At 39.5% G+C, this 18957-nt stretch overlaps 1 protein-coding gene across 4 annotated transcripts in view; it reads left to right on the top strand.

Annotated features, from left to right (window-relative positions):
* Positions 1-18957, top strand: part of PREPL (prolyl endopeptidase like) — a 35067-nt gene that overhangs the window by 5689 nt on the left and 10421 nt on the right. For 3 of the 4 annotated variants that reach the window (XM_037161224.2, XM_037161226.2, XM_037161227.2), the window contains 7 exons: positions 6095-6217; positions 7521-7587; positions 8365-8571; positions 9577-9712; positions 12678-12894; positions 13386-13571; positions 18647-18844. In XM_037161224.2, the coding sequence (XP_037017119.2) occupies positions 6095-6217; positions 7521-7587; positions 8365-8571; positions 9577-9712; positions 12678-12894; positions 13386-13571; positions 18647-18844 (1134 nt within the window). The remainder of the gene's footprint in view (positions 1-6094; positions 6218-7520; positions 7588-8364; positions 8572-9576; positions 9713-12677; positions 12895-13385; positions 13572-18646; positions 18845-18957) is intronic. The other variant, XM_037161225.2, reaches the window with a different exon arrangement.

Here is an 18957-nt window from a genome sequence, read left to right as displayed (position 1 = left end):
GGCCTCTTGGCCAAACCTTTTCCTGGTTTTTCCTACCCTGCAATCCTATCCTCACTCTCCTCGCCTAACTTTCCTTTCATATAACCTCTAAATTTTGGAATTTCTCGGGGCCTACTTCTGACCCCTTTTTCTCTCTTCCTAAGTAATTTTATCTTTTCCACTGGATTTAAGTACCAGAGCAGTTGTCTTCATCCCAAACTCCCCTTTGAGCTGCACATTGTGGACAGCTCCCTGACTTGTCAAACAAACTATCCACGGTTGAATTTCAGCTCTTCCAGCCTTGACTCGGCTCTTACCTCATTGCTCTAGACCACAGGGGGCAAACACAAGGCCCACGATCCGGCCCTGCACCTTGGTTCATCCCACCCGGCGCCTTGTTTCTACCCGGCAGCAGCGCTGAGCTCTGGCTTAACTGTTAAGGAGAATTACATTTACACAGTCCTAAAGTTACATTCGGCCCTTTGAAGGCAACTGTGAGGCTGATGTGGCCCCCAGTGAAAATGAGTTTGACACCCCTGCTCTGTATGCAGTTCAAACTGCAACACAGGAAAACGTCATTTATTCCTCCTGTGCCCTTCCACTGCCGTCATATTCATTAGCAGGGCATCCTAAACAGCCTTATGATATTTTTTGTCACCTGTCCGTACTGCCTAGGCTATTATTTACTTAACTATTTGAGTTTACTCAATTTGTCTTATCCCATGGGATGATATTCAGCTTATCATCAGTCTGATGCATTAGTTTTATTCTTTCTAATAAAGTGTTCACGTCCAAATTGTGTATACCATCATGTCTGACATGCTTTTAGAAGCTGCATTAACCTCCAAAATATATTGAATCTGTCCATGTTTCTCCATCTCTACCATCATCACTTGGTGGTCTTTCACCTGGACCACGGGTAAAGTCACCTAACCGGCTCTTTTGATTGTCCGTTTCTTCCTCTTATTCTTTTGCTTGTGGTTGTCCAGTTATCCCAGCACCGTCTACTGAAAAGACCTTTTCCCATTGAACTGTCTTAGTACCCGTGTTGAAAATGTATTAACCATGAATGTAAGGGTTTATTTCTGGACTCGCAGTTCTGTCCTGTTTGTCTGTCTGTCCGTCCTTAGGCCAGTGTTCTCTATATTACTATAGCTTTGTAGTAAGTTTTGAAATCAGGAAGTGTGTGAGCTACATCTTGTGAATAAAAAACTAAAACATAGAACCAAGATAAAAACTGTGTGTGTGTGTGTGTGTGTGTATGAATCAGAACTAGACCTTGGGTAACCTGATTCATGTTACCTTTCTTTTTTAATACCTTATTTTATAAATTATTACAAATAAATACAAAGTCAAAAAGAATTACCCTAACAAATACCCAAAGACTACTTTGTACTTCACATTTCCCACTTTACCTCCCCAGTGCAGATCAGTGTCTTCAGTCTCTTTCCTTGTATGTTTTTATGTAAATTGCACATGTGTTTGTATCCACAGATGATACATAGTATTGTTTTGCATGTTTTTGTAAACTTTATATAAATAAAATACAATTGTATAATTTGATTGTTTGCTCAACACTGGGATTTGGGATTCCACACTAAAACAGCTACGTCTGGTTCACTTCCTACAACTGCTGTGTGGCGGTCTGATATACCACAATTAAACCGGTACCACCAGAGTAGTACCGGTGCAAGTGTAAGAAGTAGTCAGATTCTGGACATACCGTGAATCTAGAATTGACAGGATTTGCAGATCTCATGGTTGTGACAAGAGAGAAATACACGAAGAAGACTTTAAGGCTTTTAAGCCTAAACAGCTGGAAGGACAGTTATCATTTTTGAAGACAGGAATGATTGCCCGAAGAACAGGTTTTTTTGGAGAGAAGGGTGCCGGAGGAGATTGGAAATTCAGTTTTGGACATTTTTTAACATACCTATTAGACATCCAAGTAGGAATATCGAGTAGTCAGTTGGTATACAAGTTATTCTTATTTGGAGGAAAGGTTTGGGCTAGAGATACAAATTTGGGAGTCCTTGGCATATAAATAGCATTTAAGGAAGGTCGTGAGGCTAGATGAGATTACCAAAGGAATTAGTGCAGACTGTAGATTTTTTAAAAAAGGTCTGGGGCATGCCAGTGTTCAGAACCCGAAGAGATGAGTAGAAACCGGATACAGAGACAGAAAGGCCAGCAGATAGGAGCAAAACAATGAGGATGAGGTGTCCTGGAAGGCCAGTGAAGAAGAGAGTCAAGAGGAGGAGGCGATCGGCTGTGCCATGATGCTGACACCTCCAGGAGTGTGAATACCTAGAGTTAACCTATGTACTTTGCATTATCATGGTCACCAGTGACTTTGACAGGAGCGATCAGTAGACCGAGAAGGGCAGCAATCATGTGGGACTCCAGAGATGGGGGGAGGAAAAGAATTGGAGGCAGGAAGCAAAGGAAACAGTTCATTTCTTTCATTTTGCAATCACTTTTGAATAATAAAATAGACAGTAAATAGAACTAGTTATTTTAAATGAATATAACGAAGATTCTTGAAAAGTTTCACAGATGCTAAATAAGGTGTGTACTAATGCGAATACACTGGGTATGTTAATTACAGGTTTACTATGGACCTGGGTCAAACCATACAGAGACCATTTATCAAGTCATGGAAGTTCCTCTCACTATTCCTGACTTAAGGAGTGTGTTCTTTTCTTTTTTCCCCTGCATTCATTGAAATGGCGCTAAGATTTATCCCCTTTATTGGTGTTAGATGATATTGATACATTTCTCTGACAAACCATCCTTTCACTCTTAAGATAAATCCTGCTTGGTCACACAGGTTTTATTACTATTATTGTTCTCATTTTGTGCTTTAAAAAGAATACATTGATTTCTCATTTTATCTTAGATTTTTTAAATCTATACTATAAGATTGATTTTTAATTGTCATATATTGCCGTTGTCCAGTTTTCTTACCAGTTTATATATGCCTGGTAAAATTTAGTTGAGTAGTTTTAAGTAGTAAGCATTTTTTTTCTTCAGTAGTTAACATATGAAAAGATTATCTGCTCCTTGAAGATTCAAGAAAGCTATCTTTGAAAGTACCAGGGTCTGCCATCTCTTAAGCAGGGGACATTTAATTACCAACACAGTCTCTTTGATAGTTATTGGCTTATACAGCTCTTCAGGTTTTGAGTCAGTTTTAGTAACTTTTATTTTCTGAAAAATTATTCATTTTATCTGTTTTCAAATGTATTGGCTTAAAGAACTTTGTGATTTTCTAAAAATCTTTATTCTATCTCTGGTTATGCCATCTTTTTCATCCCTAATGTTCTTCATATTTTTTAGATCAGTTTTGCTATACGTGTCTTTTTTTTAGTACATTTTTCAAGGAACCAACTTTATGTTCTGTTGATCCTCTCTTTCATCAGTTTCATTGAAACAAATTAATTTTCTTTCCTTTCTTATATTCCCTTTAGGTATATTCTCCTCCTCGTCTGTCTTCTTAAGTTGAAATGCTTTGTATCAGGAGACACATAATGTCAGATGCTCCCACTGTTCCTGATGCTCTGCTTGGTCATTTTGGTTCGGGGGATGTCCACTGCCTGTCCTCTCCATTGTTAAAGGGGCACTGTTACTTTTGCAAATGCTAAGTAATCAGCAGGGTGATACTTTGGTTCTGTGAAAATACTGTATTACCCAACATAATTTCACCTAATGAGTTTAACAACCACTAATGATCTTTAACCTAATCAGTTATTTCACTGGGGCTTGCTAATGATTTTTCTGATTCTATTATTCTTTCTACCTTTACTAGCTAGTATTACTCCACAAAGAAGTTTCCTTTTTTGTTGTATCTCTTTTTATTTTAGTTTAGTGGGGAGGTTTTTGCTTGTTTTCAAGCTATCGTGAATTTTTTTCAGTGTATTGCAATTAACTAGTCAATATTCTTTTTGATGCTCAAGTTGTCCCAAATGTGGCTAGTAGGAACCCCTTCAAACCGGCCCTGTGTCCTTTTGACAAGCCTCCATTAATCTTCGAGCATTTTCTCGCTCTCTGGCAGAAGACGTCCGAAGCCTACTTTTTCTCTCTGTGCCTCAGACTTGGAATTAGCCATTTATTCCTGGCACCACCTTCACTAAAAGCAGTCTAGTACCTTTCTATAGTGCCGTTTTTCTGTCTTTAGAGTTACACATTTTTACCATAAAGAATTTATATATTTCATTCTCATGTGTAAGTTTTCATTCCTAAAATGGTTTTGCAGTGGGAAGGGAGTGCTGCTTTTTTCCTCTGATGGAGCGGTCCTGTACGAGTCGGCTTCTTAAAACTGAAAGTGCAGCTTTCCTCACCTTAGTTCCACTGGAACTTGGTTCCCCTGGGGAGCATATCAATTCCATGACTAAGCACAGACAATGACTTAGAATACCCTAACAACCACTGTTGCCCATCTGAATCTCACCCAAATCACAGAGCATCTCAGAAGGAAAAACTCTGAAAATGATTGATTTTCCATTTAATTTGTTTTGATGATTTTTCCATTTTGGTTGTACGTTTAATTTTAGATTGTAAACGCTTTGTGATGAAAGCTGTATTTATAGCCTGCATTCTCTGCAGTGTTGGTAAAGCACCACGGACACACCCGTGCAGTAAATATTTACCAGCTGTCGGAGGTCCTTACCAAAGGCTTAGTGCCCTTCTGGCACAAAGCACTGCACAGTTGTCATCTTTGGCAGAAAGTGGACATTGAAACTCTTGGCTACAGTTCTTTTGCCTAAACAAGGCAAACCTGTGGAGTGTTGAATTATGGAACTCTTTTTATCTGACAACTGGTGTTTTACCTTATATAAATGTTAATAATTTATGTAGTGTTTATGTGCTAGCTGGATGGAGGTCAGCTAAGGTTCTCAGCTGAAGAGACGCTCCCGGTAAGAGAGATGCTTGCTTAGCTTCCATCCATATCTCTGCTTATGCTCATCGACTTCCCATTATTTTTTCTTGTTCTTTCTTTTATAAGGTGAATATATTATTCTTTTCCTTAAACTCAAAGAGAAGCTCTGTTTTATAAAGCATTAATTCACCTTTTCATCTGATAAACAGTTCTATTTGGGGGACTCCTTAGCCCCACGAGAGAAGGAAATTATGGCTAATAAAGATATAAAGGAGAACAAATTTCTTACCATAACTCTTGCTTTAAATAGAGAGTGAACACTTATTAATAAAAATAGTGTCTTCCTCTCCCCTTCACATTTCCCTCCTTTTAGGAGTTATTGCAGTACTTTGTAAAACTCAGGAGACCTTTTTTTTTATACCCATCATTTCTGATAATTAAATATGTAAACATTGATAGGATTTCATTTACTGCTTAATGCTTTTTGTTTTGGGTTTTTTTTAAGAATTCATTTATTTTTAGAGAACGGGGAAGAGAGAGAGAAACATCAGTGTGTGTGGTTGCCTTTTGCATGCTCCCTACTGAGGACCTGGCCTGCAGCCCCGGCATGTGCCCTGACTGGGAATCAAACTAGCGATGCTTTGATTCACAGGCCAGCACTTAGTCCACTGAGCCACACCAGCCAGGGCTACTGCTTCATTTTCTGTAGTATTTGAACATTCTCCAGTGCTTTGTGATAATTCTGCATCTTAAGGATTTATCCATTTAAATTAATAGTGTAGCTATCAAGTATCTACCTCATTTTCTTTGTTGACATTTTCAAAAATATTTTTATTTATTTTTTTAGAGAGAGGAGAAGGGAAGGAGAAAGAGTGGGAGAGAAACATCAATGTGTGATTGCCTCTCATGTGTCCCCTTCTGGGGACCTGGCCTGCAACCCAGGCATGTGCCCTACTGGGAATAAAACTGGCAACCCTTTGCTTCACAGGCCTGTGCTCAATCCACTGAGCAGCACCAGCCAGGGCTCTTTGTTGGCATTTTTAAATGAAAAGGAGATCACTTACTGAAGTTGAAAACCAACATTTAAGACCCGTGAAATGCATACTATTTCATACATATAAACCTAACATTGTAGTACTTGTATGAAAAGGAAATAAGAATTTATCTTTTAAAAGCAAAGGTTTTTTTCCCTTCAAGTTTGAAATATTATGATCATACCAATAAAACTTCTTCCAGGATTTTCCGCCAATTAAACAAGAAAACGAAACATCCCTTTTAGAAAACATGGATGCATTTGAAAAAGTGAGAACAAAATTAGAAACACAGCCACAAGAAGAATACGAAATCATCAATGCAGAGGTAGGATATTTATGACTTTTTAAAAATCTGATACTGGGGGGGAGGAAATGGGATGGAGGCGGGGAGACGGGGCGGGGGGGCTGGGATGGGAGAAATAGGCAAAAAACTGTACTTGAAAAATAAATAAAATTTTTTTTAAAAATCTGATATTACCAGGTTAATAGAGACAATTCAACATCAAAGTTAGACTGCATTTGACCTTTAGAATGTGCTTGAAAACTTAGAGAACAAAAAATAAGTATAGTGGAATCCTTAAAATAAATTACAAAGATCAAAACCAGGATGAATTTCCCATTGTATTTTGTTAATTCTGTTTTGGAAAAATTTCTGTTTTAGATTTTTAAAAATAATTCCAAGAATAAGTTCAAATGAAACTAAGTCATATTTCTTTATCATTTGAAAAGTACTTGCTTGCTGTATCTCTACTACACTTTAGGTAGTGTATATCATTAAAAGCCAAGTATTTATTCGACAATTTTATGGTTAACACAATCATAAATATTCAATTGAAACAGATTAAACATGCATGTTGAAAATTTTTCAGTAAGATTGGCAAACAGAACCACAACTTATAAATGAAAATTGCATACAGAGTAGAGTGGAAATTGCATAAGGTGAAGAAACACAAATTCCAAATTGTCACTACTGGGCAGGTAATAAATGTGTCTTAAGCTACCCGAAATCATATCAATCAATTGTATTTAATATGTAGGTATTAGGAGCACGACTCGTTCTCTCAATGTCAAATTGTGTATATCTGTTACCCACCGAAGATAGGACGCTTTCTGTAACATTAAGTCAAGACCATGAGCAGTTGGTGGTGACCGCACATGTTAGAGGCAAGAATCTCAGGAAGTTACCGACTGGGGCCCCAGCCCAGTCTGAGCCACGGTTTCCTCATCCGCATCATTTTGGATTACCGTAATGGAATCTCTGTTATCTGAATCCCACTACTGGGATATCAGAATCCCTGAAATACAGCCCAAGTGCTGTCCCCTGCAGTCAAGGGAACCGACACAGATTTCATTACATCTTCCCTTTGTTGTCTCTTACATTTGTGTATAAGAAACTTGTTCAGTGATTATGAACATATGAAAATCATTTCTTAACCACTGTGTTTTTAAAAGTGATCCATTTATATTTTTTATGTGTTCATTCATAAACTTCAACAGGTCTGCTTTGATGAAAGGTCTCATTGCCTCATCTTGACTAGTCAGACCGTGAAACAGTTAATTAAATTGAGTCATCCTTGAATTACTAAGTTATTTATTATTATTAAATAAACCGTTCTTTTCGTTGTCAGGTTAAACACGGGGGCTTTGTTTACTATCAAGAAGGTTGCTGCTTGGTTCGTTCCAAAGATGAAGAAGGTACCAAGTCTCCTTTTAACATGCTCTGGTTTGTCAGATTTCACGGTTTTCACAGGAAACTTTATATTCAATTCTCAGTGATATAGAAGGTGTTTTTTAGATTATTTCTGAATTTTTAAAAAACAGCTAGTTTTTAACATCTGGGTCTGTATGAAATATAGTTAACAGCTACATTCAAAAGCTTTGACAGGAAGAATGGAGGTACAAACTTTTTCTTATTTTAATCCTCACTCGAGGACATTGAGAGAGAGAAAGAGAGAGACACATTGATTGGTTGCCTCTAGTACATGGCTTGACCAGGGATCAAACCCTCAGCCCAGACAGGTACCCTGACTGGGGTTAGAACCTGCAACCTTTCAGTTCACAGGATGGTGCTCCAAAGAACCGAGCCACACTGGCCAAGGCACCAGCATTTTTTTAAGCATCTACTATATCCTAGGTACTATGCTACATACTGTTTTATTATTCAGTGTTGTTTACACCATCTTTCTAGGTTCTATATGGTCTATAAATACTAGTCTGTAACAATATCAAATTATCACAAAAGTTGGTGCATAGTATAATATTGAGTAGCATTAAATAACTAATGCCAGTTTCTATGCAAATCAAGCTGCCATTAATGCTGAAGGAAACCCGAATATAGCATCTTATAGACAAGGAATGCTAATTTAAAACATCGAAAGAAATAAATAAATAAAAATAAAAAAACATTGAAATAGCACTTTAAAATATTTTTAAATACATCTTTGGACATTATCTCTTTCATCCTTTATGCAGCAGACAATGATAATTATGAAGTTTTGTTCAATTTGGAGGAACTTAAATTAGAACAGCCCTTCATTGACTCCATCAGAGTTGCCCCTGATGAGAAATATGTAGCTGCCAAGATAAGAACAGAAGATTCTGAAGCATCTACCTGTATAGTAGTGAAGCTCAGTGATCAGCCTGTGATGGAAGCTTCGTTCCCAAATGTGTCCAGTTTTGGTAAGTCACCAGTGCAGACACTCTACTAGGTTGACAAAGCAACAGTAAGAAAATTGTTCACACTTTTGAAATGTTTTCATTGCCCATGTGAGTGAATGAGAACGTGAGTGTCCAATTACTTTACCCCCTTGGACGCCACACCTTGCTCTGTGCCTCTTACTCAGGAGGCCCTCCCTTCTTGAATTATATGTCCAATAACAAACTGGGGAGACATAGGTTTGAACCAACTGATTCATCAATGGGGGTTGTGATATTTTCACTAGTGGGACTAACTTCAGATTCTGTCCGTGATCATTGAATAATACACATGTTCACATTTTATCCTCCCTTGTCATTTTCTGACATAAGTTTCCCCATTGTCCAATAACTAAATGCCTTTGCTTTGAATTAAAATTATACCCTATCCAATTAATCCTCAGACATAAATTGTGCACATTTTAACCTCTCAAAGTCAGGATGCGTACTGTGTAGCGACGTCTTACAGTCACTATCAGCCAGGTGGCAGTCGTGATGTGATTGTGAGAAAACAATCCACTGACAGCTTCTCGTATGACCAAGACCAAGTAAACACCAGCACTGAGTGCACTTGGTGGTTTGAGGTATCCTGTAGCTTGAAGGCAGACAGAAAACTTCTAGGTGTAAGAGAAAATGATTGCAGCGGTTATAGATTTAAACATAATTCATCTTCTGAAAAACAAACAGGACTTCACCGAAGTCTTTCCTAAATAGTGAACATTCACCTCATATTTAGAAACTTTAGTTACCCTGAGACTGATAACTACTTGAAAACTTCGAATTGATGTAGGGAAGTCTTTTACTCACTGGAACGCTCTCCAGCTTATACAGAACACAGGTTATATACAGTCAAAACTAATTTAGATTTAGATTTCCAGGGCTCCACATAACAACATCTCTTTGGGACTCAGAATTAGAATGCACTGTGCATTTTTGTTTTAACCTATAAGTAGGTAGCTATGTATAATTCTTTAATTCCTTGTTTCCCAGAATGGGTTAAGGATGAAGAGGAAGAAGATGTTTTATTCTACACCTTCCAGAGAAACCTTCGCTGCCATGATGTGTATCGAGCCACTTTCGGTGACAACAAGCGTAACGAACGCTTTTACACAGAGAAAGACCCAAGGTACTAGAGGAATGCAATTAAATCTCTTCTCCAAAGCATTTCTCCAATTATCTGAAGCGTCGTTCTTGGTTGACTTAAAACGTTGGTTTGGGCTGGAACCGGATATAAGAAGGCTAAGATGAGCATAAGCATTCTTTTTTATAAGTTGTTCAGCTTTAAAACTAGAAGCTAATTACATTTGAACTCCAGAGTAAACACAGGTACATCATTAGACTGAAAATGAAGAGTTTCTAGCATTCTCCTTGGACTGTGACCGTAAGAGGAGTTGTTGGGTAAACATTTCATAGGGTTGTCTCATAGCATTTTAAATCTCTAAGTCATAACTAGATAGCATGGTGTCATTTGCACGGATTTCACTATTCATTCCATATAGATTACCTGGATTTAAAATTGCTTTGCTTTGAGCCATGATGGCCATTGGTCTTTAAACTTTACATTCCCCAGTACTGTGGTAATTCTTCCTTAGAGCTAATTCTCTTTATTTCCTTGTAATCTCCAGGACTCATGCCTTACATTACTACTTAAGCTTGGAAGGAGCTGGTGGTAAAGTATCTGGTGAAATCCCCGGGCTCTTACCCAGACATACTTTTCCCAATGATTTATGGGAAACTTTTTTTTCTTAACACAGGGGTCCTGTCACCTCATATATCAGTCAACAGTATACTTTAGACAACATCTGAACAGATTTCACAAGAAAAGAAGATGCAATTTAACACTAAATAAATCTGTGGCAGCGAAGTCAATTCCCAAAACAAGAAAATTAACCCTTCATCTCATAAAATTTCAGAGCTTGCGAGGGCCTTCAGGAAAGTCTCACACAATCCCCAGTTTATATTCATAATTTGAGATCTTGAGAAATTACTTTATTCCACCCCATAGAACTGACTTTCCTGGGCCAGTGCTACGGTCATCACTTTTTTCTCATGACGACTCTTTCAATGAAAAATTACCGAAACTAATTTTTTAAATTTTTCATTGATCTGTTTTTAGAGAGAGAAGAATGAGAGGGCGAGAGAAACAGAGAACATCAGTTTGTTGTTCTACTTAGTTACGCATTCATTGGTTGCTTCTTGTGAGTGCCCTGACAGGGGATCGAACCCCCAGCCGTGGTGTGTCAGGACAGTGCCCTAACCAACTGAGCTACCCAGCCTCGGCCCAAAACTATTTGTTCATATGATCCATTGCCCTGTGTGTCAGTGGTCAAGGCTATCTTTTGAAGATGATAGTTTAAGCTAGTAATTTATTTTTTCTATCAGTGACTTAAGATCATGAATCATTTTCCACCTTGTGATTGATTAAAGATTGAAATTGAAAAAACAAAACCAAAAACTTCAAAACTCACTGAGTGAGCTATACTTTTGAATAAGGTACATCCTTGTCACATGTTGTTACTGTTTAAATTCTAAGTTTAAGCAAGTTATGTATACATTTAAGATTCTTGGAAGGTATTTGGCTTCTAGCACGCTTTTTCTTCCCCGAGGGGGAATGAAGCATAATTAAATAGGTTTAAGCCTAGTTTGGCTTGCAGCTCCCTGATCGACTTAGCACAGTGCTTTCCCAGAATCTTAAATGTATGTATGGTAACTCACTCCTTTATATTTTTCAGTATTTTTACTATGAATTAACTTTTACAATAAGGCAACATGTAAATAACATTTAAGGCCATCCATTGTGTCAGTGTGAATTACTGTAATTCTCTTAAGATATTATTTTATTATAATTATCAAGAATCATAAAAATATTTTTTTCTTTTTTGGAGAAAGGGTCCCCCCTAGTTTTTTTTAAAGATTTTATTTATTTATTTTAGAGAGATGAGAAGGGAGGGAGACAGGGATAGAAACATCAGTGTGTGGTTGCCTCTCGCACACCCCCTACTAGGGACCTGGCTCACAACCCAGGCTTGTGCCCTGACTGGGAGTTGAACTAGTGACTCTGGTTCACAGGCCAGCACTCGGTCCACTGAGAATCATAAAAATACTCCTAATCGTTAAATTAGTATTTCCATTCCTAAGAATTTATCCTAAGTAAATAATTGTAAAGGTCAGAGAGAGGGAAACTCCTTTCTTGAATATGTTGCCTTTTATGTCCTTTATTACAATAAAACATTAAAATTTAAATTTTTAAAAATTATTTTAACCTGGTAGAATAGTAGGTGGTCATTAAAAATAATATCATAAAGACTATGTAACTAAAGTGGGGGAAGATGACTGATACTATGTGACATCAGAAGAATGCAGAATCCAAAATTGCATCTATGTTTTTAATCTCTATTTAAAGACATGCATAAAATACAAATAAACACTAGAAGAAAAAGGTAGAAAAATAATTATATTAATTTTTTAATGTGTTAGGTTAGTGAGACTGTGAAGATTTGTTTCCTGACTATTGTTCTGTTTTGTAAATACTAGGAGAAAAAAACCAAAATCCATCATGTACACAAAAGAAAAACAAAGTAAACTATGTCCCTTTTCTGACCTGCAATTAATTACATGTGTCCTGTAGGAAGTTTATTTCCTCTTCTAGTAAAAAGCCCTATAACCTATCAACATTAATGTACTTGAGAGTCAAATGGTGTCTGTACTTTACCTTGACATGCATTTAAAAAAAGGTAGGTTGACAATATGTGGATATGTGATAATGTATACAGCAAAGTGTTAATAGTTAAATCTCAGTGGTGGGTATATGGGTATCTTACATTTCTTTCAACTTGTCTGCATCTTTGAAAAATGTTTATAATAAAACGTAAGACAAAAATATTCTGAATGTTTGGGGGAGACTGAGAAAAATAATACTATTTTAGTCTACAAGCAGAATTCACTAAGGAGTTGTTTATATTTTCCATCTGCATTATAAGTTAACATGTATGGTAAACACCTGTGAAATACTTTCATTAACAAGGCACCATGCATTTGAAATTTATTGGGTTTTCACCTCTCTCTCTCTCTCTCTCTCTCTCTCTTTGTAGCTATTTTGTTTTCCTTTATCTTACAAAAGATAGTCGTTTCCTCACCATAAATATCATGAACAAGACCACCTCGGAAGTGTGGCTGATAGATGGCCTGAGTCCTTGGGACCCACCAGTACTTATCCAGAAGCGAATACACGGGGTCCTTTACTACGTCGAGCACAGAGATGATGAATTATACATTCTCACTAATGTTGGCGAGCCCACGGAATTCAAGGTGACACGAGAGTTCATTGTTCTGTAGGCTTTTGGTAAAGTGTAGAAATCAACAGACACCACCTTCCTCCGCATAACCAACCCCATTTCTCTTCCCTTAGAGCTAATACCTCTACATATTTTAATTGTGCCTTAAAAGGATAGTAAATAAAACATACTCTGTCCTAATTAGATCAGTCACCAAAGCCAAACCAAGTAGCTTAAAAGAGCAAACTATAAATTCGTGATTTTGTGAGGTAGCCATTTGAATCACCCTGGGCGAGGCAGTCCTTGGGTCGGGCGCGGCTGTCAGCACCCACACTCAGCTGTCCATCAGACTAGCCTAGGCCGTGCTGACGGCCACACGCAGCCCTGACGCAGCGGTCTCTTTCAGCTCCTCACAAGACAGTGAAGGGTGGTATGTCTAGTTTTCGGTGGTTTCATCTATGAGCTCTGGATCTTGCGGTCATGATGTTCTGTTACCTGGGTCTCCTCTAACTTTGTTCCACACAGCTAATGAGAACAGCAGCAGATACCCCTGCGATTATGAACTGGGATCTGTTTTTCACAATGAAGAGAAATACCAAAGTCGTAGACTTGGACATGTTTAAGGATCACTGTGTTCTGTTCCTGAAGCACAGCAATCTACTTTATGTTAATGTGATTGGTCTGGCGGATGATTCAGTCCGGTCTCTAAAGGTATGTTTAATTGTCAGAAGATAATACTGTTAATGAAAGTGCACGCAGTTAGCTTAACCAGAAAGTCAAATTTTCAATAACAGCAATGTACTTTTTCTTAAAAGAATTTACATGGAATTTAGCATAGTAGGTGTTTCTCAGATTTAGAAGTGTGTCTCTTTCTCTATATCACATGTTTCTACAGCGTCAGATACAGTAATAACGCAGGCCAGCCTGGCAGCTCGGGCCCAGCCACCGTCTTTTGCTCCCATCCCACACCCCGAGTAGGGACACTGGTCATGCCAACTGTTTGTGCCACTGCTTGCTTGCTCCTGCATCATCTCATTGCCAGTTTCCTCACCCAGAGCATCAGGAAGGGTGAACTCTGATTTCTTTCAGTAAGGGGGTGGTGGTGGTCTCCACTACAACACAGCTGTGATGCTGGCGCATCTTCCTGGCAGGCCAACTCACTGACACTGCTTGTGGCTGCCAGGAAGGAGAATCTGCTTCCCCCGGTGAACTTGCAGTGGCACCCTTATTGCCCCATTTTAAAGCAGCATTCACGAGTTAAGATACCCAGCACTGCAGGGGAGAGGAGAGGCCTCCATTTTGCTTGGTATGGAAGGAGCTGTAGAGCACTGGCTGGTGTGGCTCAGTGGATGGAGCGTTGGCCTACGAACCAAAAAGTTACTAGGTCAATTCCCGGTCAGGGCACATGCCAGGGTTGTGGGTCAGGTCCTCAATCGGCATAAAAGCAGCAACCAGTTGATGTTTCTCTCACACATCTGTGTTTCCCTCTCTTCCTCCCTCCCCTCTCTCTAAAAATAAATAAAATGTTTTTAAAAAGGGGGGAAAGAGTTGTGGAGCCAGTTGACCAGCAAGCACACATCACTTCACTCCCCTAACTGCAGTATTGTCCTAATTTCTATTCAAATGCAATTCCAGTAAGTCTGCAGGGTGTTTACTGACCTTCAGTGTGCAAAGCACTGTATTAGGCACTCTGGAGTGGAGAGACAGGGCAAAATATCTGGCCTAAAGGAGAGACGGTTTATCACGAGATTCGACGAGTACACGAAGTCAGTATGAGGTGGATTCAAATCAGTGGCATCAGGAGTGAAGGAGAGAAAAGTCACTGTTAGAACACCACAGTGATAGTTGCTGTAGGCAAGATCCACTAACAGGTGCTAAAGTAGGGGGCGTAAGTTCAAGGATAAACCTCCTAAGTCTTCGTAAGAGGACCAGCATCACCCACAAAGTATTTATGAATTACAAAGGGGAAAACAGCACTTCGCAGTGGAAAGCCTGGGAGAAGAACGAGGTTGACACCATGGGTGAGAAGATCTGTCGGCATGTGCACCCCTCTGGTTTTCTTGCTAGAAATGTATGACCTCAGTTTGTTCGTGAAGAAACACCAGTCCAGATAGAAAGACATGCTACCAGATAATCGCCCTGTATCCTTTAAAATTACCCCAGAATCCAGAAAGTCAGACTGAGGGACTTTGGCGACTGGGGGAGACCTGACAACTAGATGTAATGGGGAGCCCTGAATTGGCTCCTCGGGCAGGAAAGACATTGGTGGAAACACATATAGGTGAAATGTGGATATTGTGTCTAGTCCAGTAAATAGTAAAAAGTAATAAATAAGTGATATCGAAAACACAAACTGTGCTGTGGGGCCCAGAGGAGAGGAAGAAGGCCCAGGAAAGCTGCTTATAGGGGAAGCAGAATTTGAGATAAAGCAAAGACAGGATTTTGGGTGGGGGGATGGCACTCCAAGATGGGGACGTCTGTCAAAGGGCTAAGCTGGAGAAGCTCAGAAAATGTTCAAGAAACTGCTCGTAATTCGGTTTTTTCAAAGCAGAATAAATTTTGGGGGGGAGGGGTGAAGCTATGATTTGACAGTTTTAGATTGTCAAGGTGATGAATTTATTAATAAATAATGAGGAGGGGGAACGTTTGAAATTTGGGGGCAAGAAGTAATTTGAGGGGGCAAGGCACGTTTCCTGAGGTTGTGTGGCGGCGGCCCGAGGTACTGCGCAGGGAGGTCAGTTTTCAAATTGTTAAAGTATCAAATAAGTTACAAGGGCCTAAGACAAGCAAAATTTTCCAGCTGCCTCATAAAATCGAATTATCAAATGTAATGTCTGGTGTCTTAGAAGACTGTAGAGTTGCCCTAAAACAGAAATGGTTATTTAACTTTAGTGAATTTTTACTGCTTTCATCTACTGGATTCAAAGTGTGTCTTTTCACTTGCTAATTGATGCCGAAGTCAGACAGCTTCCATTGGAAACTGGCAGAACGTCTCCTCATATTGCAGCCTGTGTGAATACAGATGGGAGAAGATAATTTATAGCAGTGCATTTGTTACAACACAGTTGTATCAAGAAAATTAGGAATGTCATGAAAATATGACCTTTTACGTTTTTTGTATTTCTAGTTTCTCTGGTTTTAACTTGCATTAGAAGAGGCATCGTGTCTTTAATTTCTTCTATATGTGCTATTTCATTCCCTAACCCTTTCCAACCTGTAGTACTTGTTATGCCACATGTAATGGCCTTGAGTCATCACCACACGGAATCTAATGCTGTCTTTCTACCAGGTGCTACTTAGAGAGCATTTCAGGGATCAGAGCCTTTTCATTAACTTTGTGATACCAATTAATATGCAAAGACAGTGCTATATACAAAGGACAAAATCTTTAAGCCAAACTATGAGTGGATTATAAAGTATTTCTGTTGTAACATCTCTGCCCAGTGGGCACTTGACTAAAATACCTTTTTAAACTCAATCTCAGCAATAGAAACATAAAACCCTTAATATACTTGTCTCCTATAGTTAGGCATGTCATCCGTATTTCCTAGTATTTTTTTTCATAAAAAGTTATGATAGTTTAATTGGTTATGGTATTTAAGCAGATTGGGAAGTTTTTTCATCTGTGTTAACTTCAGTGTATTTGGGGGCACGTGCGTCCTTGAATTCTCTTGCAGCATTTACATGTTAATCATTCTTCCAGTGCAGTTGCTGTGAGTTGCTGGTCAGTTACCAAAGGTGAACCTATCTGTCAGGTGTCTGGGAGTTGCCATCTGCATGTCACCTCCCTGACTTAGAATTATTCTTGGGTGCTGTCCATTAATACAGGTGAACGGTACTGCAGGCTTATCCAAGTAGGAAATGTAGTTTTAAGATATTCTTGAAATCTTTAATACCTTACTTCTGCATGAGGCAGACAGGCTTTAAAATGTCTATAACCTTGGCACAGTTTTTGTTATGGTTAAAACTTTAACCTTGATCCATTAGTTTAAGAAATACACCCAAAAGACTTTTTAGTTTATTGGAACCAGTTGGTGTAACACCAAAACAGCTCACTGCACAGATCACACGGAAACTTTCAAAGTCTCACAAAGGACAGAAAACTCTCGAGCCTCTGTGGGCTGAGGGCCCCTGTGCCCGCCGTCTGAGGCCGGGTGACAAGGTGAGCGGCAGGGTTCCCTGTTCCCGGCACGGCCTCCGTGTGCCCGCCTCACACGCTGTCAGACTGCCCCACTCTCGTGATCCCATTTTTCTTTCTGGTCGTGGCTTGCACTTAAATATATTGCCCTTGAAAATGATCCTCAATCTGAGGAGAATAAATGTGCACTCCTGTAAAGAAATACTGCAAATGTATGTCCTCATTAGTGTTTCAGGAAAATAGATTCTTTGGATTAATCACAAGAACTTTGCTCTGTAAACATCAGCCCTTCGCTGTACTTTCTACAAGGTCAATGGTGCACTTTTCATGCACGTCCCCAGCCACCCCTCCTGAGGAGCACCCACCGGTGACTTTGCTGGGCCGGGACCTCTGATTTCCTCAGGAATTTGCTCTTTCCACAATTGCTTAGGAAAAGAAAGGCAATTTTCTTTTAATGTCCCGACTCTCAGTACCATTTCTAACACACTGTCAGCCTGCTTACCAGAGTTCTTTAAAAGGTATAAAAAGGATGTTAGTGGAAGGCTTGAACAGGACCCTGCTGCTCGGAGAGAATAAATTTTGATTTCTTTCCTTTTTTTTTTTTTTTTTAAAGTTAAGGATCTTAATCATAACAGCTCTGAGTCTCAGAGTGAATGTATGGGAAAGGTTTTGTTCTGCACAATGGTTAGCCGGGGAGCTAGAGTTTGACGCAGATTGTAAACGCTCGCGTGCTGCTGAGCCAGTTTGCTGCCCGGAGTAATGACTGCCATCACTGGCTGGCCTGGCAGCGGAGCACGGGCTGGCGGGTGAGGTGGGAGAAACGCATGGCAGAGATGTCCTGCTCTGTGAGAACAAGAGACCTTGGAGATGTCACTCCGTTCTGGAATTGCTGTTTGATGTGCTATTGTTCATCGTATTGCTGGAGATGGTTATGCTGAGTGAAATAAGTCAGTCAGAGAAAGATAAATACCAGATGATCTCACTTATATGTGGAATCTAATGAACAAAAGAGAAACCTAGGCATGGACCCAGGGAACAGACTGACAGCTGTCAGAGGGGAGTGGGGGAGGGCACCGGATGAACGAAGGTGAAGGGATTAACCCAGAAACGGATATGCATAGTGCACGGACACCAGTGTGGGGACAGCCCAGGGAGGGGTGGGGGCCAGGTGGAGGTGGGCACAGGGGAAAGGTGGACGGAAAGAGACTTTGCTTGGGGCGGTGGGCGCACGATGCAGTGTGCAAATGATGTTTTATTGAGGTGTACACTTGCAACCTGTATGGTTTTGCGACCAGTGTTGTCCCAATACACTCAATTAAAAAATTGTTTTGCTGTTATTTTCTTGCCCAAGTTTATACCCTAAAATAAACTTTTTCATTAGTGATTTCATGTAAATCCAGAATCATGATAAACCATTATCCTATCATTTTTCCTTATTTTATTGGTCATTGGTGTAGAGATTTCTTTGTTTTTTTACTTGAAATGAATTTTGTTGTGATAAAGTAATGCTTAAATGAAGCGTTATGTGATCATGGATAGAAGTAAACTTGATGTTCACATTATCTTGTTTGGAGCAGACCCAGGAATTTAATTAATTAATGATACTTAGTGTCTAGATAAGGAATAAAAATAACTTTTATTTCTTTAGCTCCCTCCTTGGGCCTGTGGATTCATAATGGATACAAATTCAGACCCAAAGAACTGTCCCTTTCAGCTTTGCTCTCCAATACGCCCCCCAAAATACTACACGTACAAGTTTGCAGAAGGCAAACTGTTTGAGGAAACCGGGCACGAAGACCCAATCACGAAGACGAGCCGTGTTCTGCGTCTGGAAGCCAAAAGCAAGGTGGGTCTGGATAATCGCCACTCCCGGCCCCACTTACTGAAAGCCGCCTGTTCGTCCAGTGTCGGGCAGTTGCTGGGCAAATCGATTTTGTGAAGTCGATCTCCTACCATAAG

The sequence above is a fragment of the Artibeus jamaicensis genome, unplaced genomic scaffold, assembly GCF_021234435.1.
Source record: "Artibeus jamaicensis isolate MK-2021 breed Jamaican fruit bat unplaced genomic scaffold, CSHL_Jam_final contig_465, whole genome shotgun sequence".
NCBI classification, from domain to species: Eukaryota; Metazoa; Chordata; class Mammalia; order Chiroptera; family Phyllostomidae; genus Artibeus; species Artibeus jamaicensis.
The sequence above is the reverse complement of the archived record's forward strand: the minus strand, read 5'-3'. Positions and strand labels throughout refer to the sequence as shown.